Source organism: Notechis scutatus, chromosome 7 (assembly GCF_049901735.1).
Source record: "Notechis scutatus isolate UNSWTSFEM ecotype Mainland chromosome 7, rNotScu1.2, whole genome shotgun sequence".
Classification (NCBI taxonomy): Eukaryota; Metazoa; Chordata; class Lepidosauria; order Squamata; family Elapidae; genus Notechis; species Notechis scutatus.
Window position 1 is genome coordinate 22,430,466 of NC_142015.1, and position 22,208 is coordinate 22,452,673.

Genomic DNA, 22,208 nt, shown 5'->3' on the forward strand with positions numbered 1-22,208 from the left:
TTTTAGACAGATAATTGCGGCATTTTTATTTTAGCTAACAGAAACGAGTTAATTATTAAATTGGTCTCTTAAGTGCAAGATAATTCGAGGCCTGTAGAACATTGTTTTCCCTCCCTCGGAAATGTTTTTAAAAATCACTTTAAAAAAAACCACATTTATTTAGAAAAGGTTGCACTGCAGTCAAAAAAGGAAGTAAAACAAATTGAACAGCAAACTCTCGCATGCTTCACTCTCCATTGGGGTTTCGAAAGGAAGCGGTTTTAAAATCAGTTCCCCTGAACCTCTTTTGTCCCCTTTTCAAGGCTCAAAATGAATTCAAACTCCTCTGGAGAAGAAAAAGAGAAAAGTCAGTCAAGGTGCCCTGCTCGATTTACCTAACAGAGCTTTTCTTAACCCCTGGTTTATGGCTTAGCGTAACAAATAGTCCTCGATGTACGGTGAAAATTGAGATTGAGATTGCAAGGCAATGATTATAAAGCACATCCTGTGACCACATCCCATAAGCGACAGCAATTCAGGCAGGTGTTAACCCAAGACATGTGTTAAGTGGGAAGCGGAGAGAATTCCGGTAAGAAGCCCATAAGGGTGGGGAATGGGAGGGCTGGGTCAGGCTGCACATGAGTTGTGAGTGCTGTTGCAGTTTGGTACAAGCTCACAAGCTGGGGAAAGACGGTGTGTGTTCGCGCGTGTTTGTGTGTATGCAGGTGCAGACAGGTTGGGGAAAGATCACACCGGTGGGTGTAAGTGCAAAGGGTGGAAGAAGAGGTCTGAGGGAAGGAGGAAGTGTTAGGAAGACGTATTGGGGCAACCTGTGACTTATTTAGGCTAACCACAGTTTGCTTAATAAGCAAACAAACAGGTGGGTTGACATGTCTGGCAACCCTAAAAAGAGTTAAAAGGGGTAACTGCCGGAATCCTGACAATATCATTGTAAGTTGGTTTGGCTTTACCTCGGCCCAAACTTAACTAATTGTGCCCCCAATCCGGTCGCCTGGTCGCCGCTCGCTCGTTTGCCCCGCCCGATGCTCCCCCGCCCAGTTACTCCTTAAGGTGTTTTTTTTAACTTCCCAACAATCAGGATTCCCCTCCCTTCTTACTGCTTTGCCCAAGGAAGCTCCCTGAGAGCAAAATTGCCCCCCCAAGGCCAGGAAGGTCCAAAAAACTGGGGTGGAGGGGTGGGAGTGGTGCTGGAAAAAAAAAGTCACACCCACCCAATCACATGGCCATGCCCACCTGGCCACGTATGTTGTGGTTAGCTGGCAGCAGGTGCAGACGGCTGAGGAGAGCGAGGACTCAGATGAGGGGCCAGGACCATCAGGGAGTGGACTGCTGCCTTCAGAGACTATGGGGGCTGGCAGCAGTGATGAGGAGGTTCCCGAGGAGCCTGTGCCAAGTGTGCATGCGCACCGGGCTGCTCGCAGGAAAGAGCAGCTGCAGCAGCACGGGCGACTCGGGAGTAAGGCTGCAAGGTAAATGGCCCCTCCTTCAAGAAGATAAAAGCCAGCTGTGAAACAAACGTACTTTGCAGAAGGCAAAGACATTTTGAAACTCCTGCCTCGTGGACATTCCAGTATCCTGAGTTTGTATCTGAAGATTCTTGTATTGCACATTATTTCTTGTCTGTCATCTTTTGACAAGTCCCTCATAGTTTGGCAAGACTTGTGCTTATCACGGCTGATTATTTTCTAAAAGCATTACAAGGTTTCTGTTCCTTTTGGATGGTGTTTGATTTATTGGAAAAGGGCGTGGGTCAGAACACGGTAGTAAAAAAAAATTGGAATCCCACCCCTGGTCATAACGATATACATACCAGAGCTAATCAGAAGGCGCAAACTCAGCCTCTGATTCTCTTTAAGTCCTTACCATCCGTGACGGGCTGGATGGACAACCTCGGTCTTGTGAAGAGAGCCATCTCTTTCAGAGGACCTCCTGACTTCTGGTGGGCTTGATGGTGGGCCTTGAGCTCAGCTAGAGGGAGGAACCGGTGGGTCATTCGCACAAACTGGACATCGACCTGCGAAAGCAAAAAGGACGGATGTGGGTGGGGTTCAGGAATTGGCATCGTTGCTCACCGGAAGTGACCCCCCCAGTAGATGTTGGTTCCTCAACTGAAAAAAGATTCAGGGGACTCTTTTATAAAGACGTGTTTTCCAACATTGGCTGCTTTTAAGATAGGTGGACTTCAACTCCCAGAATTCCCCAGTCAGCAATTCTGGGAGTTGAAGTCCACCTATCTTAAACATTGAAAAAAAAAGTGCTATAAATAATGAACTATAAATTTCCTTGGTTCCAGCCAATTTGCACTAGGAAGGCTGTAAGAAAATCATTCTCTGCTGAATTAGATTTAGAATTAGATTTAGAATTAATTTAGATTTAGAATTAGAATTCATTTAGGATTAGATTTAGGATTAGATTTAGGATTAGATTTAGAATTAGAAATAGATTTAGAATTAAATTTAGAATTAGATTTAGAATTAGATTTAGATTCAGAATTAGATTTAGAATTAGATTTAGATTCAGAATTAGATTTAGAATTAGATTTATAATTATATTTAGAATTAGGACTAGATTTAGAATTAGATTTAGAATTAGATTTAGAATTAGATTTAGAATTAGATTTAGAACTAGATTTAGAATTAGATTTAGAATTAGAATTAGATTTAGAATTAGATTTAGAATTAGATTTAGAATTAGATTTAGAATTAGATTTAGAATTCTTTATTGGCCAAGTGTGATTAGACACACAAGGAATTTGTCTCTGGTGTAAAAGCTCTCAATGTACATAACAAAGTGACAGATCGTTAATCATAGCCATTGTAAAAATGCATTCATCATAAAACATTGGATGCAACACTTACTGTAGACATGGATACTAACCAAGCAAGCAATGTACACAAAGACAAGAAACCACCCTATAAACTCTATGATGGTACTAAATTCTGAAAAACTGGTGGAAACTTAACTAAATACAGGTAGCTCTCAACTTACAACAGTTCATTTAGCGACCGTTCAAAGTTACAACGGTGCTGAAAAATGTGACTTGGGACCGTTTTTCACAGTAGAGACCTGTGCAGCAGCCGCATGATCACGTGACCAAGATTCAGATGCTTGGCAACTGGCATGTACTTAACGACGGTTGCAGGGTCCTGAGGTCACGTGATTCCCCTTTGGCGACCTTCGGACAAGCCAAGTCCATGGGGAAGCCGGATTCACTTAATAAGCGCGCTACTAACTTATCAACTGCAGTGATTCATTTAACAACTGTGGCAAGAGAGGTTGTAAAATGGGGCAAAACTTACTTAACAAATGTCTCACTTAACAACAGAAATTTTGGACTCGATGTTGTACGTCGAGGGCTACCTGTAAAAGGATCCATACTATTTTTCATCTCACTGGGAATTTGTTGTTGGATCCCCTTGCAATCCAAAGGAGTCTTCTCCAGCACCAGAGTTCAAAGGCCTCCATTCTTTGGTGCTCAGCCTTTCTTATGGCCCAACTTTTACATTCATATATTGCAACTGGGAAAACCACAGCCTTGACTCTACACACTTTTGTTGGCAGGGAATAGTAAACTGATTACCAGGCACAGACATAGTTTGGTGAAGATGAGGCGGGACTGAATTAGAGACAGACCTTCGCAAACCACAAGGGGCAGATGAAATCTATCTTACCATGGACCATCTGGGGTCTTCCTTTGTGCTGGAAGCATCGTAATGCGGATTACCTTTCTCAAACTGGGTGTGATCTGGGTAAGCTGCTTTAGCAATCTAGGGAGGAAAGGGGAGAGAGGATCTCAGTTATTGCAGCCACAAAGCAAAAAAACATCCTTTGAATGAATGACTGAATGAATGAATGAATGAATGAATGAATGAATTCTTTATTGGCCAAGTGTGATTAGACACACAAGGAATTTGTCTTGGTGTAAATGCTCTCAGTGTACATAAAAGAAAAGATACATTCGCCAAGAGTCAAGAATCATCAGGTACAACACTTAATAATAGTCGTAGGGTACAATAAACAATCAAATCATACTAGGAAACAATCAAATAGGATATTCGAATATAGAATAGAATAATGAATGGAATTGGAATTGGAATTGGAAAGGGTAGGGTAGGGTAGGGTAGGGTAGAGTGGGATAGGATAGGGTAGGGTAGGGTAGGGTAGAATAGAATTCTTTATTGGCCAAGTGTGATTGCACACACAGGGAATTTGTCCCGGTGCAAATGCTCTCAGTGTACATAAAAGAAAAGATACATTTGTCAAGAGTCAAGAATCATCAGGTACAACACTTAATAATAGTCATAAGGTACAATAAGCAATCAAATCATACTAGGAAAAGTCAATAAAATTGTAAGGATACAAGTGACAAAGTTACAGTCATACAGTCACAAATGGGAGGGGATGGGTAATAAGAGTGATCAGAAGATTAATAGTGATAGTAATGCAGACTTTGTAAATAGTTGGACAATGTTGAGGGGATTATTTGTTTAGCAGAGTGATGGCATTGGGGGAAAAAACTGTCCTTGTGTCTAGCTGTTCTGGTATGCAGTGCTCTGTACCATCGTTTTGAGGGATGGAGTTGAAACAGTTTATGTCCAGGATGTGAGGGGCCTGTAGATATTTTCACAGCTCTCTTTTCGTCTTTCACAGAGGCAGTGCCTCAAAATCAAACATTCTGATCTTAATGTTAATTTTATTGATTGTACAGGTAGTCCTCCACTTATGACCACAGCTGAGCCCAACATTTCCGTTGCTAAACAAGGCGGTGGTTCAGCGAGTTTTTCCTGATTTTTACGAACTTTCTAGCCACCATTGTTTAAGTGAGTCCCTGCAGTTGTTCAATGAGTAACACGGTTGTTAAGTCAATCCAGCCTCATTGACCTGGATTGTCAGAAGGTCACAACAAGGGATCATGTGACACACACACCACCAGGACGCTGCCACCGTCGTAAATACGAATCGGTTGACGAGCTTCCGAATTTTGATCAGGGGACAAACGGGTGCTGCAACGATTGTCGATCTAAAAGCGGTCATTTTATTCAATACTGTTTTGTGGCTTTGAACTGTCACTAAATGAATTGTTGTAAGTCGAGGATTACCTGAATTGTACACTGCCCAGAGCCCTTTCCGAGGAAAATGGGCAGTTAAGAAATAGGAAATATAAATAAACTAGTTCGATACCCGTGCTTCGCTATGAAACTATGTGGTGGGGCTTAGTTTTTGGGGAGGAAAATAAGGGGGGGGGGAATTCTGCCTCTGCCTACCAGCATCCATCGGTATTCATCTGGCTAGCATCCTGTTAGTGTTTGAGAGAGTTGAGGGCTGTTTGGAAACCAAAACAGTATTTGCTGTGTGAGCAAGGAGACAGCAAGGAGCCTGGGCATGGCTTAGCTCAACTGTTCTGGACTAAAGCTGCTTGGTGCTCTGAAACTGAAACTCCTCTGCTTGTGTTTTGCATTTGGAACAGATTTCTTTTCAGGTGGGGAGGGGGAGTAGAACTCCTTAGCATCAGAGCATGTTAATAATAATAATATAGGAAATACTAATGCTCTGATGGTCATTTTGAAAAATCCTTTCTTAGTGAGCACCTAGAAGCCAAGAGGACGTGCCAAATTTCAAGTTTGTAGGCTTTAAGGTTCTAGAGATTTTGTGATGATGGATGGATGGATAGATAGAATACACTACAAGGCCTATCCACAAATCTCATATTTTAAAGATCAGCGTTCAGTCTTGCCTTTTGCACGTGATCTTGCCTCGGCCTGTTGGTGGTGTGGTGCTTTTCCAGAATTTTAGGCCAGTTCCAAAACTCTGTACTCACCTTGACAAGACCTGCAATCCCAGGTTCCTTGCAATTGCTGTGGTAGAAAAAAGCGTCCTCTCCAACTTTCATATCCCGCAGGAAATTCCGTGCCTGCCAAAGGAGAAGAGTGAATTTCCGGCTTTTGTGTGTGCAGGAAACAAGCCGCAGCTCACATGCTTTTCTATAAGCCCCACGACAATCTATATTACTCCAGTTTTAGAAGTTTTTTTTTAAAAAAATCCAGATTAGCAGAGTTGGAAGGGACCTTGTAGGTCATCTAGTCCAACCCCCAGCCCAAGCAGGAGGCCCTACACCATTTCTGACAGATGGCAATCCAGTCTCTTCTTGAAAGCCTCCAGGGATGAAGCTCCCACAACTTCCGAAGGCAACTTCTGTTCCATTGGTTGATTGCTCTCACTGTCAGGAAATTTCTCCTTATTTTCAGGTTGAATCTCTCCTTGTTCAGTTTCCATCCATTGTCTGGCTTCCAGGTGCTTTGGAAAATAGCTTGACTTCGTCCTCCTCTCTATGGCAGCGCCTCAGATATTGGAAGACTGCTATCCTGTCTCCCCTGGTCCTTCTCTTCCCTGGACTAGCCAGGCCCAGTTGCTGCAAACGTTCATTGTATATTTTAGCCTCCAGTCTCCTAATCATCCTGGTTGCTCTTCTCTGTACTTTTTCTAGAGTCTCAACGTCTTTTTTTATAGTATGGTGACCAAAACTGGAGGCAGTATTCTAGGTGTGATCTTACTAAGGCTTTATAGAGTGGTATTAGTACCTCACTTGATCTTGATTCTTTGTTATCCTTTGTTAATGCAATTTAGGATTGCGTTGGCTTTTTTGGCTGCTGCCAAATAAAAATACAGTATTAGCAAAAAATGCCATTATAATGAATAACCATAATGAACCATTGCTTTCCCATCTCCCACTAAGCCATTTTTAGCTCACAGGTTGCTCAGTGAGCAAGAAACAGCTACGTTGACATATCATTGTAAATTGGTTTGGCTTTACCTTGGCCCAAACTTAAACGTAAACTGCAAGAAGTGGAAATTCACAGATTAAAAGCAGACCTTAACTGCTCCCTTAAGGGATTTTGATCCCAAAGCAAATATTCTAAAAACTGGTTAATTTCAAATCTATCCCATTCAAGATATTTTACTTGTAGGTGATCCTCCATTTATGAGCACAGTTGGAACTTGAATACTTATTACTAAGCAAGGCATTTGTTAAGTGAGCCGTGGCCCATTTTATGACTTTTTTTTTTGCTGTGGTGACTAAGTAAATCACGCTGTTGTTAAGAAAATCTGGCTTTCCCCAAAAGCTTTGCTTATCAGAAGCTGGCTGGGACAATCACAAATTGTAATTACATGTAATACACTTGTTAAGCACCCAAATTTTGATGCTGTAACCATGGGGAGGCTGCAATTGTTCTAAGGACTGGTTGTAAGTCATTTTTTTTCCCACTGCTGTTGTAACTTCTAATGGTCATTTTAAAAAATGGCCGTGAATTGAGGATTTCCTCTCTTCTCACCGTATGTTTTTCAGGGAAAAAGAAAAAAGCAACAACAAACAGGAGCTTCTCAAAGATATGAAACCTTATCTCCGGTTTCCCATTTTATAAGTTGAACAAAAACTGACACACATATATATATTTCACCACCATTTTACCTGATAATTCCTGACTCCATCCCAACAAGCCCTTTGGTTAGGCTCAGCTTTCAAGTCTTCAATGCCAAACTGGTGAACGAAATGGTAAAACATCGCATGACTCAAAGCACGGCCATTTTCTCGCATAAAATATTTAAATAGTTTGAACTGAACATGATATATCAAACTTTAAAAAAAGAAGGCAAGGGAGAATAAACAGTAAAATATAAATGAATATAAGCGAGGTAATATTAGCTAAAATAATTATCCTTCCTTCCTTCCCTCCCTCTTTCTCATCTTGCTTGCTTTCCTTCTCTCCTTTCTTTCCTTCCCTCCCTCTTTCTCATCTTGCTTGCTTTCCTTCTCTCCTTTCTTTCCTTCCCTCCCTCTTTCTCATCTTGCTTGCTTTCCTTCTCTCCTTCTTCCTTCTTCCCTCCCTTTCTCATCTTGCTGCTTGCTTTTTTCCTTCCTTCCTTCCTTCCTTCCTTCCTTCCTTCCTTCCTTCCTTCCTTCCTCCCTTCCCCTTCCCTTCCCTTCCTTCCCTTCCCTTCCCTTCCCCTTCCCGTCTTTCTTCCCTCCTTTCTCATCTTGCTTGCTTGCTTTTTCCTTCCTTCCCCTCCTACCTTTCTTCCCTCCTTCTTTCTCATCTTGCTTGCTTGCTTCTTTCCTTCTCTCCCTCCCTCCCTCCCTCCCTCCCTCCCTCCCTCCCTTCCTTCCTTCCTTCTCACCTTCCCCTTGGAGCTCTTGGAGCTTGAAGGTTTTCTTGCAGACATTTTGTTGCCCAACTAGGTGACACCATCAGTACTAGAAGGGCAGTACCGATGTTCTTTGCCTCTTACGATAATATTCTTTTAGAAGGAGTAGGAATTGTGGGTTTATGTCCATTTTTCTTGGCACGCCACCCTTTATTAGAAGCTAAGACATCCTGGCTACCAAACAGCCCCCCTCAACTTGGACTCCATCACTGAGAAAGGGCCTAGAACCACCAAAGAAAATAAGAAGGGGGCCAAGCTCCCCCACCCACCCATCCTGCTCTTCCCTTTCGTTTCTATTGTTTCAAACTTTCATCTCTACCACCAACTCATAGAAATTAAAAGGTAACCTGCTCACCTTCATATCGACTCCATTTTGTAACCTACTCTCCGGTTCCGACTTCATAAGCCAGTGACTATAAACTGCCTTGCTTTTCTCCTCAATTCCAGCTTCTTCTTTCAAGCTTGTCCCAGTCTTTCTCATCCCAGAACGGGTTAGTTTGGATCCCTTCTTCTGGATCTCAGTTTTAGCCCATTTGGGCTGTTTGGCAGCTTAAGGTGACAAAACACAGAATGATGAGTGGATTTTGTAGAGATTCTCGGTCATCCAGGTCGTGGCTGTCCCAAATATGCTTTTTTTTCCAGGAGGCAACTGGACTTTGTTTTTTTCTTTTGAAGATATTTCACTTCTTCTTCTTTTTTTGGAATAATTTTTACTGAACATTTTTCAACAGGTTATAACACTTGTACACTCTTTACAACACTACAGCATCGCAAGTACTCATATATACATAATAATTACATTGTTAATCTTTACTTTTATTTTCTTGTGTCAACTCATAAAATATTTCTATGGTCTTTTTAGAGTTGCCAACAGAAAGGGAGGGGGGAGCAGTGTGGCAGTTGCAAACCGAAACTTCATTCCATAAATGTTTTCAAAGATAGTAACTAGGTGACTGAAGTTTCTGCCGTGCAAAAATCTAACTGGAGAACATGACTGATGACTCTTGGCTATGGATGTGTCCCATTGGAGAATATGAATTACGATACACCCAGGGGGTTGGGGGAAAAACCAGGGTCAAAGGTGACAATGAATTATGTGTCTCGGAGTCGGCTACACCCAGGCAGTGCCGGACATTTTAACTCCCAATAAATCCTTTTTAAGTTTTGGAAGTCTGGGGCTCAAGACTTAATGATTTAAAAGGGGGTAACTGCCGGAATCCTGACATTTAACCAATTGTACCATGAGTCCCAGACCAAATAGTTTGACCTCTATCTTTTAATTCTACTGTAAGCTTGTCCATCTCTGCGCAGTCTAAAATCTTTTTTATCACTATCCCCTCGGAGCGTATGCTGTCGTGTTTCCAGTTTTGTGCATACCCAATTCTGGCCGCAGTCATGTGCAAAATAATATATTATCACGCCCACCCAGCAACTGGGCAGAGAACTCGTTGCTGTAATGTTTGAACACCCAAGTGATGTTCCATGATGTGAAAAGCAGACTCTACATCTGCGGTAGGGATGGTATTCTACCGGTTCGGCTCGGTTCCGCCACAAGTCTTAAAGTTGCCAACTTTGGAGACCTCTGAGTTAAAGCTTACTGCAAATTGGAAAATAGGCCTGGTTGGAGGAGAAGCATATACTTTAAAAAAGGAAATCTAGAGAAGGTCCTTTAAGGGGAAATATCCACTCACCCGTCAAGGCTGGCTGGCCTCTTTTCTTGCCACAGGCAGGCATTCTTTTTCTGCCAAAGAGTAGATTGGGCACCTGTAAAAAAGAAAAGAAGATTTCACTTGTGAATCAGTGGAAACCTTCTCCGATTGGCAGCTGCTCGGTTTGGTGGAAGATGGGTGGCTACATCTATGTTTTAAATCAAGGGTCTTCCAACTTGGCAAGTTTAAGACTTGTGGACTTCAACTCCCAGAATTCCCAAGCTAACATGACTGGAGGAGGGATTCTGGGAGAGTTGAAGTCCACAAATCTTAAAGCTGTCAAGTTTGAAGACAGCTAAATAAATAAATAAATAAATAAACAAACAAACAAACAAACACCCAGCCTGGGTCCCCAGCAGCCAGTTTAATTTCTAGTGAAAGTTCAGGTTTCATTTCCTTTTCATATTTGCTACTCCTCGGGGCTAGGAAGGCAGATCTACCTGGATGTAGGAGACCCACAGATTAGAAATGCGGAGTTCAGGAGATAGTAGTGCGTGTTTGTTGCAGTAAGTAACCATACAATAGAAAAACTTAATATTAAACCATTAGGCCAATGCTCATTGTATAACTAGCACTTTGAATGAATTGCAGTGGTTCTGTTTTATGTTATTATATTTTGGACAAATGTCAAAATGTCCTTATGCTTGTAACACGGACATCCTAAAATGGCAATGAATACTGATAGAATTTTCACTTTTCCCTTGTTCTCTTCAATAGTTAAACCTTCCAAATATTGTGCATAATTTTTAATAACATTGCATAAAGATGATTGCACTGAAATAATGGTTTACCAAGGAAGGAAGGAAAGAGGGAGGGAGGTTGGAAGAGACCTTGGAGGTCTTCTAGCCTAACCCCAATTGGTTAATTGTTCTGATAGAGATAGATAGATAGATAGATAGATAGATAGATAGATAGATAGATAGATAGATAGATAGATAGATGATAAATGATAGACAGATTATATATAGAGAGAGTGTGTGGTAGGTAGGTAGGTAGGTAGGTACAGATGAGAGAGAGAGAGAGAGAGAGAGAGAGAGAGAGAGAGGTAGAGAAGAAGATTAGAGATAGATTAGAGAGAGAGATACCGTAGATAAATAGATGATCAATAGATACATAGACAGACAGACAGACAGACGCGTGGGTGGGTGGGCGGAAGGAAGGAAGCAAGGGCAAAGCTGCATGCCTTCGGTTGAATAGAGGCTTCCCTTGTAAGTTAATGCTGCAGAGACAATCGCCCGTCAAGAAGGGGAAGAAGCGCCTCGGCCGGCTCTGCTCTCCGTCCCCAGCAGCCGCCTCCCCTTCCAGGCCCGCCTGCAGAGTCCGGACGGGCGCCGCTGCTCCCTCGCAAAACCGCCGCTGTGCCTTTAAGAGCAGCGCCTTCCCTTCCAACCAATCAGCAAGCCCCGAGCCGGAGACGCCCATAGACCAGAACGCAAAGCCCATCCCACTTTTTTTTTTTCCTCCGTCGCGAGCGCTTTCGGGATTGGTAGTTTTTTTTTTTTGGGGGGAAGAGCTTCGCCGGTCGGGGACGGAGAGCCGGCGGGAGGGGCGTGGACTTCAACACCCACAAGGCCGTGCGGCCGCCCCAGCCGGAGAGGACCGGCGAAGCGCCTTGCAAATATGGCTTGGAGGGGCTGTTTGAGGTTGGGGGCTCGGCTGCGGGGCTCTGCCTGGGGGCGCAGAGGGGTTGCCTCCTGCATAGACCGTAAGGCTCCAGGGGGGCGGGGAAAGATGGGGGGGTGAATTGGGGGGCGGGGGCAAAAAGGACACTTAAACCTTCCTTGCCTTTCCAAAAAAATAAAATAAAAATAAAATAAACCATTGCAAAATTGGCTTGCCTAGCTCTGCAGGCGGAAATCCAACAGGTTCGTGCTTTCAGGGGGCTAGGAGCGCCCCGCTGCAGCCTTTTTCCCTAACACGAAGCCCCTCCCTCCCCACCTTGGTTGAATTGGACTACAGTGCCCATCATCCGTTGACTGCCCTAATGGCCTTGGTTACCCCCCAACGTTGGAGGGCGTCAGGTTGGGGAAGGGTCGTTGGGCTGGGAGGAAGGCCGTCTTGGCGGAATGTGCCTGGCGGGGGGGTACCGAGGCTTGACAGCTGTTAGCCCAGGGACGGAGGGCAACCGCCTGCTTCGAACCTATGGACAAAGTTAGCCAGGAGAGGGTGGTCGGAAAGGCTGCTTCAACCTGTTGAACTTCGGGCCAAAGTGGGACGGTTAACTCTTGATGTCCTCGTAGCAGGAGGGAACCTCCAGATCGGGTCCCCCGAAGCAGGTTTTGGTTGTAAAGGGACAGGGGGCTGGATTTGGGGAAGGTTGGGGTGGAAGGTTTAAAGGGGCAACTTGCACAAAAGATGGCCTGCCTTGTAAAAAGGGAGACAAGTGAGAAAGAAGCTCGGAGTAACTTCTTGGTGGAGGGAAGGAGGGAAGAAGGAAGGAAGGAAGGAATAGAGCAGGAGGAAGGGAAGGAGGAGGAATGTAGCCTGAGGAAGGGAGTGAGGGGGAAAGGAGGAAGGAAGGAATAGAGCAGGAGGAAGGGAAGGAGGGAGGGAGGAACGCAGGCTGAGGAAGGGAGGGAGGGAGGAAAGGAGGAAGGAAGGAATAGAGCAGGAGGGAGGGAAGGAGGGAGGGAAGAATGCAGCATGAGGAAAGGAGTGAGGGAGGAAAGGAGGAAGGAAGGAATAGAGCAGGAGGAAGGGAAGGAGGGAGGGAGGAATGCAGCATGAGGAAGGGAGTGAGGGAGGGAAGAAGGAGGGAGGGAGGGAGGGAGGAATGCAGCACGAGGAAGGAGGGAAGGAAGGAATAGAGCATGAGGGAGAGAGGGAGAGAGGGAAGGAAGGAAGGAAGGAATAGAACATGAGAAAGGAGGGAGGGAGGGGTGGAGGAAGGAATAGAGCATGGAGGGAGGAAGGAAGGAAAGAAGGAAGGAAGGAATAGAACATGAGAAAGGAGGGAGGGAGTGAAAGAACAAAGAATTTGGAATTCTCTATGGAGATTCTCAATCATCCAAGTCATGATTGTCTCAAAAAGTGTTCTGTTTTCTAAAACACCTTTGGCATTTTGCTTCTCATCCAAGAAGTTTCCTCAATTCTTTAAGAGGTGGGGTTTCTCTTCTCCCCCATCCCTCACTCCCTTTTTTCCTTCCTGCTTTCCACTTTTGTGAACTGATTCTCTCCTGGCCTCCCCAGCTGCTGTGGGCCTGACGGAGGAGCAGCGGGAGTTTCAAAAGGTGGCTTTTGACTTTGCTGCCAAGGAGATGGCCCCGCACATGGCTGAGTGGGATGAAAAGGTGAGAAACCTGCTCGCTTTCTCCTTAGGAAATCAAGCTGACCATTGTACGATTCCAGTCTCCTGCCTTCCCTGCCAAGGTTAAAAAGTGAACCAACCAGAAATTCTTTTCTTGAGCCAGTTTGTTATTTGAAAAAGGAACACTTTGAGGTGTGTTTGAATATTAGTACATTTTGCTTTGTGTGAAAATCATCCTCGGGTAGCTCTCTGGGATTAACAGCAGCAAGAACTGAAAGATAAGATTTTAAATAAATATTGGAGAATTGCTGCCGGCCCAGAAGAGCCCTGAGTCTACCTGGTCTACACTCTATAGAAAAGATGTTGAGAGTTTAGAAAAAGTGCAGAGAAGAGCAACCAAGATTATTAGGGGACTAGAAGCTAAAACATACCGTGAACGGTTGCAGGAACTAGGCCTAGTTAGTCTAGTGAAGAGAAGGACCAGGGGAGACAGGATAGCAGTCTTCCAATATTTGAGGGGCTGCCACAAAGAGGAGGAAGGGGTCAAGCTATTTTCCAAAGCACCAGAAGCCCAGACAAGGAATAATGGATGGAAACTTGAACAAGGAGAGATTCAACCTGGAAATAAGGAGAAATTTTCTGACAGGGAGAACAATCAGCCAATGGAACAAAAGTTGCCTTCGGAAGTTGTGGGAGCTTCATCACTGGAGGCTTTCAAGAAGAGACTGGACTGCCATTTGTCAGAAGTGGTGTAGGGTCTCCTTCTTGGGCAGGGGGTTGGACTAGATGACCTACCAGGTCTCCTCCAACTCTTTTAATCTAATCTAACCGTCTCCTTTGGGTCTGCTGACACTACCGGTGGCTTGCCTGAAGCAAATGGGATTCATAAGTAAAGGAAAAATGTCCTATAGGTTGTCAGGACACAAACAATTGTGTTACTTTCTTGGCAAAAAGATGCAAGCTGATTTCTGGTATCTTGGGGGAATGTTTCTGATGGGCCACCGTATTCTACACTTTTGGGATTTCTTAGTGGTCTCCTTTCCGAGCACAAAGCAGATAATTTTTGTCAAGATCAGTCAGAGCTAACCAGATCACAACAGGTGTTGCAAACCTACTTAAACAAGGCTGGTGTAAGTAATAGCTCAGTCAATAAATGTTCTTACTCATTGCAAGGCTAATGCAGTGTTTCTCAACCTTGGATGCTAAGATGGGTGGGCTTCAACTCCCAGAATTCCCTTGCTGATTGGGGGATTCTGGGAGTTGAAGTCTCCCCAGTTTAAAGTGGCCAAAACAACCCCTAGGCCAGGTGTCCAACCTGGCAATTTTAAGACTTGTGGACTTCAACTCCCAGAGTTCCTCAGCCAGCAAAGCTGGCTGAGGAACTCTGGGAGTTGAAGTCCACAAGTCTTAAAGTTGCCAAGGTTGGACACCCCTGCCCTAGGCTAATGCAGATCTGAAAGAAAGTAGAAAGGAAGAAATCGTTTTACGCCGCAAACATTGCTCTTATTTACACCTCTGCCATACCAGGGAACCTTTTGTTTTTTTATAGAGTCTTTCCTTTCTCCCTGGGATGAAAATTGTCGGGGAAACTGTTCCAATAACAATTCACCCTTTCACTTCAAATGTTTATTCCGTGATGCTTTTGAGCAGCACGCACGAGGTTGCAAAAGCGAGGGGATATAAAGCTCTTGCAATTGACCTGATCCCATTTCCCTCTCGTCTTTGTTACTGGCAGGAAATATTCCCGGCGGAAACCCTCCGGAAAGCAGCTCGGCTGGGATTTGGGGGCATCTACGTGAAGCCAGAGGTGGGGGGCTCTGGGCTCTCTCGGCTTGACACCTCCGTCATCTTCGAGGCTCTCTCGACCGGCTGCGTCAGCACCACGGCTTACATCAGCATCCACAAGTGAGTTTCCTGCTGTGACTTCACCCTTGGGGTCTTCTGGGTGGGCCCAACACCCCAGGGGTTGCCCAGTTGGAGGTATTGGATGTGTGTGTGTGTCTGCATTTATAATCTGTTTTTATTTTATTTATTTATTGGACTTTTAGCCTGCCTTTATGACATTGTAAGTTATTCAAGGCAATGAATTTTATCTAATACTCCTTTCTTATCCTATTTTTTTTTCATTACAACAACCCTGTAGGTTGGACTGAGAGAGAGAGGGATTGGCCCAAAGTTACCCAGTCTCCTTTCATGCCTAAGGCGGGACTAGAACTCACCGTTCCCTGGTGATAGGCCCAAAGGCACCCAGCTGTCTTTCATGCCTAAGGTGGGACTAGAACTCATAGGCTCCTTGTGATTGGTCCAAAATACCCAATCAGTTCTCCTTAGGTAAAACTAGAACTCATTGTCTCCTGGTGATTGGCCTAAAGTCACCCAGACAGCTTTTATGCCTAAGGCAGGACTAGAACTCACATTCTCCTGGTGATTGTTCCCAAAGATCACTCAGTTGTCTTTCATGCCTAAGGCAGGACTAGAACTCACCACCTGATGATTGGCCCAAAATCACCCAGCTGGCTTTTTATGCCTAAGGCAGGACTAGAACTCATCATCTCCTAGTTATTGGTTCAAAGTCACCCAGCTGTCTTTCATGCCTAAGGCAGGACTAGAACTCACCGTCTCCTGGTTATTGGCCCAAAATCACTCAGCTGTCTTTTATGCCTAAGTCAGGACTAGAACTCACCATTTCAAGGTTTCTAACCTGATGCCTTAAAACCACTACACCAAACTGGGCCTGTTATTGACGGCTCCATAACCCACGGTTTGGTTTCCCTCCCTCCGCTGCAGCATGTGCGCTTGGATGATCGACACCTTTGGGAACGAAGAACAGAGGCTGAAATTCTGCCCTTCCCTTTGCAGCATGGAAAAATTCGCCTCTTACTGCTTGACGGAGCCGGGTGAGACCACCGTATCCCTTCCGGGTGCTTGGAAAACCAGGGCGGCCCATGGTAGCAGTGCTATGGATCCACACCAGGATTTTTAGGGTTCAGTCGTAAAGATCTGGGTTTCGAATCTAAAGGTGATCCTTCCACTTTCAGACGGAGGAGGGTTGGACTGAGGATAACTGGGGGAAGCTTTGAACTGATGGGAGAGAAAAGGGGGACCAGGGCAGGAGTTGCCTAATGAAAATATTCTGGACTACCTGTCCTTCACGACGAAACTATATGGTCGGGCTTAGTTTTTGGAGAGGAAAATAAGGTTGGGGGGGAAATTTCTGCCTCTGCCTACCAGCATCCATCGTTATCCAACTGGCTAGCATCCTGTCAGTGTGTGAGACAGTTGGGGGCTGTTTGGAAACTGAAACAGTATTTGCTGTGTAAGCAAGGAGACAGCAAGAAGCCTGGGTGTGGCTTAGCTGAACGGTTCTGTACTAAAGCTGCTTGGTGCTGTGAAAGTGAAAGTGAAACTGAAACTCCTCTGCTTGTGTTTTGCATTTGGAACAGATTTCTTTTCAGGTGGGGAGGGGGAGTAGAACTCCTTAGCATCAGAGCATGTTAATAATAATATAGGAAATACTAATGCTCTGATGGTCATTTTGAAAAATCCTTTCTTAGTGAGCCCCTAGAAGCCAAGAGGAACATAGGCGCCAAATTTCAAGTTTGTAGGCTTTATGGTTCTGGAGATTTTGGGATGATGCATGAGGGGTATTTCACACTTCTATATATATATATAGTTTATTATCACTTTCTCACTAGGAAGCGGAAGCGATGCGGCTTCATTGTTAACTTCGGCCAAGAAACGTGGCAATGTGTATATCCTCAACGGCTCCAAGGTACCCCTTTCTCCCATGCCCCTGATGGAGACTGACTCTGAGGGAGAGGAGGAACAGCCGACAGGGAGAGGAAGTGTGGCTCCGGAGGTTGTGGAGGAGGCTGGGGAAGGGCAGAGGCCTGCTGAGCAGTCAGAGGAGGACCCAGACCCATCCCCTATCCATCCTAGGGCACGCAGGGAGGAGAGGATAAGGGAGAGACATGGTCTACTTGGGAGGAGAGGGCCTTGATCCCCTTCATGGGCTGCAGCTGTGACAACTGAATAAGAGTTTGGGTCTGCGTACTGGCAAACGCTGGAAACAAATCGTGTTTTATTTTGGTCTGAAGTTATCTTGGTTGGTGTCCTTCCAACAGACTGTGCCTTGTTATCTCCTTGAATTTGGTAAATACTTCTGTTGTTCCGTTGTGGAAATTTCATCATTGTAGTTTGTTTGGTTTTTTATTTCACCTCTATCTGCTCATTAATTTCGGACTGTATTGCTTTCTTTTGAAGACTATTTTTGAGTACGTTTTATCCCCAGCTGAGTATTATTGAACAGTAGGGCCAAGTTGGAGGCATTAAAGGACATTTATTTACGTTTTGGATTTTGTTACATTTGTGTTACACTCCCTGGGTCATCACACTTTTCCAAAGAACCAACGTGAAGAATTCTGGAAGTCTCTTTTCCAGTTAACCCCTATATTAAAAGGCATCGTTTTTTTGTGAACTGCAGCTTGTGCCTCTTAATACAGGTAGTCTTTGACTTACGACAGTTTGTTCAGTTTGACAGTTCGAAATTACAACGACACTGAAAAAAAGAGACTTACAGTTATAACCCTTTTTCACAGTTACAATCATTGCAGCAGCAACCCCCATGGTCACGCAATCAGGTGCTTGCTAAGTGACTCGTATTTATGACGGTTGCAGTGTCCCTGGAGTCACGTGGTCCCCTTTAGCAACATGCTGACCAGCCAAGTCAATGGGAAAGCCGGATTCACTTAACAACCATGTTACTAACTTAACTATGGCCAAACGAGGTCGTAAAACAAGGTAAAATTCACCGAACAACTGTCCCACTTAGCCACGTAAATGTTGGGCTCAATTGTGGCCGTAAGACGAGGACTAGCTGGAAAAGGGTTAGGTGGAACAGGGGCTACCGGATCCTTTCTGATGTTTCTCCATTAGAGAAACCAACAGAGCAATCCACTTTCAACAACTCCTCCTCTGATGCAGGAACTGGGCCTGGCTAGTCTAGGGAAGAGAAGGACCAGGGGAGACAGGATAGCAGCCTTCCCATATTTGAGGGGCTGCCACAGAGAGGAGAAAGGGGTCAAGCTGTTTTCCAAGTCACCCAAAAGCCAGAGAAGGAACAATGGATGGAAGCTGAACCAGGAGAGATTCAACACAGAAATGAGGAGGAATTTTCTGACAGGGAGAGCAATCAACCCATGGAACAGAAGTTGCCTTCAGAGGTTGGGGGAGCTTCATCCCTGAAGGCTTTCAAGAAGAAACTGGACTGCCATCTGTCTGAAATGGTGTAGGGTGTCCTGCTTGGGCGGTGGGGGGGCGGGGGGGCTGGACTAGAAGACCTCTAAGGTCCTTTCCAATTCTATTTTATTAAAAGCAACCAGGATGATTAAGAGACTGGAGGCTAAAACATACATCGAACAAGGAGAGATTCAGTGATATGGGACTCATGTCAGGGAAGCACCTGTGGTGGCCAAGTACTAAGGCAGGACTTCCCTGAGACCTTCCTTCCTTCCTTCCTTCCTTCCTTCCTTCCTTCCTTCCTTCCTTCCTTCCTTCCTTCCTCCCTCCCTCCCTCCCTCCCTCCCTCCCTCCCTCCTTCCTTCCTTTTCTTCTTTTTCATCCCTCTTCTTCTTTCTTTCCCTCTTTTGTTATTTTCCCTTCCTTGCTCTCTTTCCTTCTTTTTCTTTGTCTTTCCTCTTTCCCTTTCTCCTTTCCTGCCCCTTCTTGCATGCTCAAATGCAGAAGGGGAAACATTTCTCCTTTTGCTTGGTTTTTAGTTTTAGTTTTGATAGCCCACTGCCAGCAAAAACGGAGCCTGGGATGATGCGCCTCCCCCTCAAACTCCATTTTCACTAGCAATCTGGTGCCACCGCAGACACCCCTAGATTAGGTGACCTAAAAAGTACCTTCCAACCAGAGGTGGTATTCAGCCGGTTCTGACCGGTTCTGCAGAACCGGTAGCTGAAATTTTGAGTAGTTCGGAGAACCAGCAAGTCCACCTCTGACTGGCCCTGCCAATCCCATCTATTCTCTGCCTCCCATTGAGTCCCAGCTGATTGGCTGGGTTTTCTTTGGTTGCCCTGCACAGGAGAATGGATCTGGAAAGCAGGTTAGTGGGATGGGGAGCAGTGGTGGTATTCAGAAGATTTGGACCAGTTCTGGAGAACCGGTAGCGGAAATTTTGAGTAGTTTGGAGAACCGGCAAATACTACCTCTGACTGGAGATTTTACAGTATCCTTCCCCTGCCACGCCCACCAAGCCACGCCCACAGAACCGGTAGTTTAAAAAAATTTGAATCCCACCACTGCTTCCTACTCGGTTAATCTCTTAACTTCTGTTTCTCTTCTCCCAGGCTTTCATCAGCGGTGGTGGCGACGCTGACCTCTACGTGGTGATGTGCCGCACAGGCGGGGAAGGCCCGAAGGGCATCTCCTGCCTGGTGCTGGAGAAAGGAACTCCGGGCTTGAGTTTTGGCAAAAAAGAGAAGAAAGTAAGGGAGCCGTGCATTGTGTCCTGTGCGTCCCAGGTTGGGTGGGGGAGGGGCCACCTGGAGCACCAAAGAGGCTGCCTCTTTTCCTGCAGGTAGGTTGGAATTCGCAACCAACCCGGGCGGTCATCTTCGAAGACTGCGCCGTTCCGGTAGCCAACCGGCTAGGAGAGGAAGGCCACGGGTTCAACATCGCCATGCAGGGCCTCAACGGCGGGAGAATTAATATTGGTAAGGAAAGTAGGATCGCCAACGTCCGATGACGGATATGGCACAAGAAAAAGGAGGAATATATGGGGTACTGACGGATGGTGTCAACTAAAAAAAATACTTCTTTGGTCTTTTTAGTTGCCAGCAGAAATGGAGTGGGGTGGGGGGGGGACAGTGCATTCCTTAAATGTTTCAGATAATCGCTATGACAGCCAAAGCTGTTGGCGCGCGAGATTATTACTGGAGAGCATGATTGATGACTCTTGGCTATGGATCTGTCTCATTGGAGAATATACATCCAGGGGGTGGTGGGAAGGCCAAGGTCAAGGGGAAAATGAATGATGTGTCAGAGTCGGCTGCAACCAGGAAACGCCGACATGTCAACTCCTAATAAATCAATCTTTTTTACTATGAGAGATGCAGCTAGAGACTTACGATTTGAATGGGGGTGCATGTTGGAGCCTTGACAGGTGGGCTTCAAAAAATTTAGCAACCAGTTCTCTGCCCGGTTGCTGGGTGGGCGTGGCCATAGTGGGCGTGGCCTAGTCAGCCTCCTGCACCATGAGGGGGGGTGTTTTTGCCCTCCCCGGGTTCCGGAGGCTTTCCTCGAGCCTCCAGGAAGGAAAAATGGCCTCCCCGGGCTCAGGAGGCTCTGCGGAAGTCAGAAACGGACCCGTTTCAAGCCTTCTGGAGTCTCCATGTGGGCCTTGTAGTGACCTGGGATCCAAAATGGGCCGCATGGGGACTCCTGGGAGGGGAGGTGTGGGCAGGGCCAGGCAGGACTGGGATTTGCCGGTCACTGACCGGCCATAAAATTAGCTACATGTTCGGTACCGGTTCGCCCAAACTGGGGTGAACTGGTATCAGCTCACCCCTGGGTACCGACCAGAGTCGGATGGAATCTGGGGTTCAGAGGCTGTGTTTGGTTTCTTCTCCAGCATCCTGTTCCTTGGGGGCTGCCCATGCTTCGGTTCTTCTGGCTCGAGAGCATCTTAATGTCCGCAAACAGTTCGGTGAGATCTTGGCCACCAATCAGGTGCGTTTCGGTGGGATCCTTAAACTTCTGCCTGGGGGATTCTGGGAGTTGAAGTCCACGAGTTTTAAAGTTGCCGAACCTGGACACCTTTAATCTGCGCATCCGCTGCTGCATTTTCAGCAAAGCTTTTGAAAATCCTGAGATACCCTAAGCAATCCATCTGGAAATGCACCCATTTCTCCAAAAAAGAAAGTTATCTCCAAGTTTTATTTCTGCAAAATGGTTGTTTTTTATTTAGTATTCCAACCATGGCAGACACTTTCTGATAGCACCCCTTAGCCATCTCCAAACTGATTTTTTCTATCCATCAATCTTCAAAAATCAGGGACGCTGGAAGCCTAGAGTGTGGTTAGTACTGGCCACTGGCTGGAATTCACCACTCCTGGCTTAGCAATAGCACTTATATACCACTTTACAGTGCTTTACAGCCCTCTCTAAGCGGTTTACAGAGTCAGCCTGTTGTCCCCAACAATCTGGGTCCTCATTTGACCCACCTTAGAAGGATGGAAGGCTGAGTCAATCTTGAGGCATTCAGGATTGAACTCCTGGCAATTGGCAGAATTAGCCTGCAATACTGCATTCTAACCACTGGGCAACATGGAAGAGAAGGGGAGGGGAGGAGAGGGGAGGGAAGGAAGGAAGGAAGATGGGAATGAAAAGGAAGGAAGGAAGGAAGGAAGGAAGGAAGGAAGGAAGGAAGGAAGGAAGGAAGATGGGAATGAAAAGGAAGGAAGGAAGGAAGGAATAGCACTTAGACTTATATACTGCTTTACAGGGCTTTACAGCCCTCTCAAAGCGGTTTTACAGAGTCAGCCTCTTGCTCCCCAACAATCTGGATCCTCACTTTACCCACCTCGGAAGGATGGAAGGCTGAGTCAACCTTGAGCCTGGTGAGATTTGAATTGTCAAATTGCAGGCTGCTGGGAGTCAGCAGAAGTAGCCTGCTGTCAACTCATAAAATGTTTCTATGGCTGTTTTAGAGTTGCCAACAGAAAAGGAGGGTGGAAAGGGGTTTGGAAGAGCAGTGCGGCAGTTTGGAAATCGAAACTACATTCCACACATAGTTTTTCAGAGATAGTAACTAAGTGACTGAAGTTTCCACGTGCAAAAGTCTAACTGGAGAATATGATTGATGACTCTTGGCTATGGATGGAATATGAATTACGAGACACCCAGGGGGTGGAGGGGGAAAGCAGGGTCAAGGGTGACAATAAATTGTGTGTCTCAGAGTCGACTACACCCAGGCAGTGCCGGCATGTTAAACTCCCAATAAATCCTTTTGAAGTTTTGGAAGTTTGACTCAAGACTCATCATTT

General features: G+C 45.5%; 2 protein-coding genes across 5 annotated transcripts in view; one reads left to right on the forward strand and one right to left on the reverse strand.

The window, feature by feature from the left end:
* On the reverse strand, nucleotides 1–11,278 carry THYN1 (thymocyte nuclear protein 1). Of its 2 annotated transcripts, none has more exons than XM_087970116.1 (8): nucleotides 11,095–11,278; nucleotides 9,894–9,943; nucleotides 8,558–8,751; nucleotides 7,469–7,537; nucleotides 5,819–5,911; nucleotides 3,672–3,767; nucleotides 1,864–2,014; nucleotides 1–325 (listed from the first exon to the last, which is right to left on the reverse strand). In XM_087970116.1, the coding sequence occupies exons 2-8, from the start codon at nucleotides 9,934–9,936 to the stop codon at nucleotides 267–269; spliced, it is 705 nt and encodes a 234-aa protein (XP_087826242.1). In that variant the 5' UTR covers nucleotides 9,937–9,943; nucleotides 11,095–11,278; the 3' UTR covers nucleotides 1–266. The 2 variants fall into 2 exon arrangements, with proteins under 2 accessions (XP_087826242.1, XP_026534373.1); XM_026678588.2 differs by having other exon boundaries at nucleotides 9,894–9,966; nucleotides 11,095–11,234.
* Nucleotides 11,035–22,208, forward strand: part of ACAD8 (acyl-CoA dehydrogenase family member 8) — a 17,664-nt gene continuing 6,490 nt past the window's right edge. Inside the window, exons 1-8 of one of the 3 annotated variants that reach the window (XM_087970109.1) lie at nucleotides 11,035–11,554; nucleotides 13,101–13,201; nucleotides 14,894–15,063; nucleotides 15,946–16,055; nucleotides 16,854–16,930; nucleotides 19,512–19,649; nucleotides 19,742–19,877; nucleotides 20,795–20,892. In XM_087970109.1, the coding sequence (XP_087826235.1) occupies nucleotides 13,169–13,201; nucleotides 14,894–15,063; nucleotides 15,946–16,055; nucleotides 16,854–16,930; nucleotides 19,512–19,649; nucleotides 19,742–19,877; nucleotides 20,795–20,892 (762 nt within the window). In that variant the 5' untranslated portion in view covers nucleotides 11,035–11,554; nucleotides 13,101–13,168. Of the gene's footprint in view, nucleotides 11,617–13,100; nucleotides 13,202–14,893; nucleotides 15,064–15,945; nucleotides 16,056–16,853; nucleotides 16,931–19,511; nucleotides 19,650–19,741; nucleotides 19,878–20,794; nucleotides 20,893–22,208 lie in introns of all 3 variants that reach the window. The other 2 variants (XM_087970110.1, XM_087970108.1) reach the window with 2 other exon arrangements.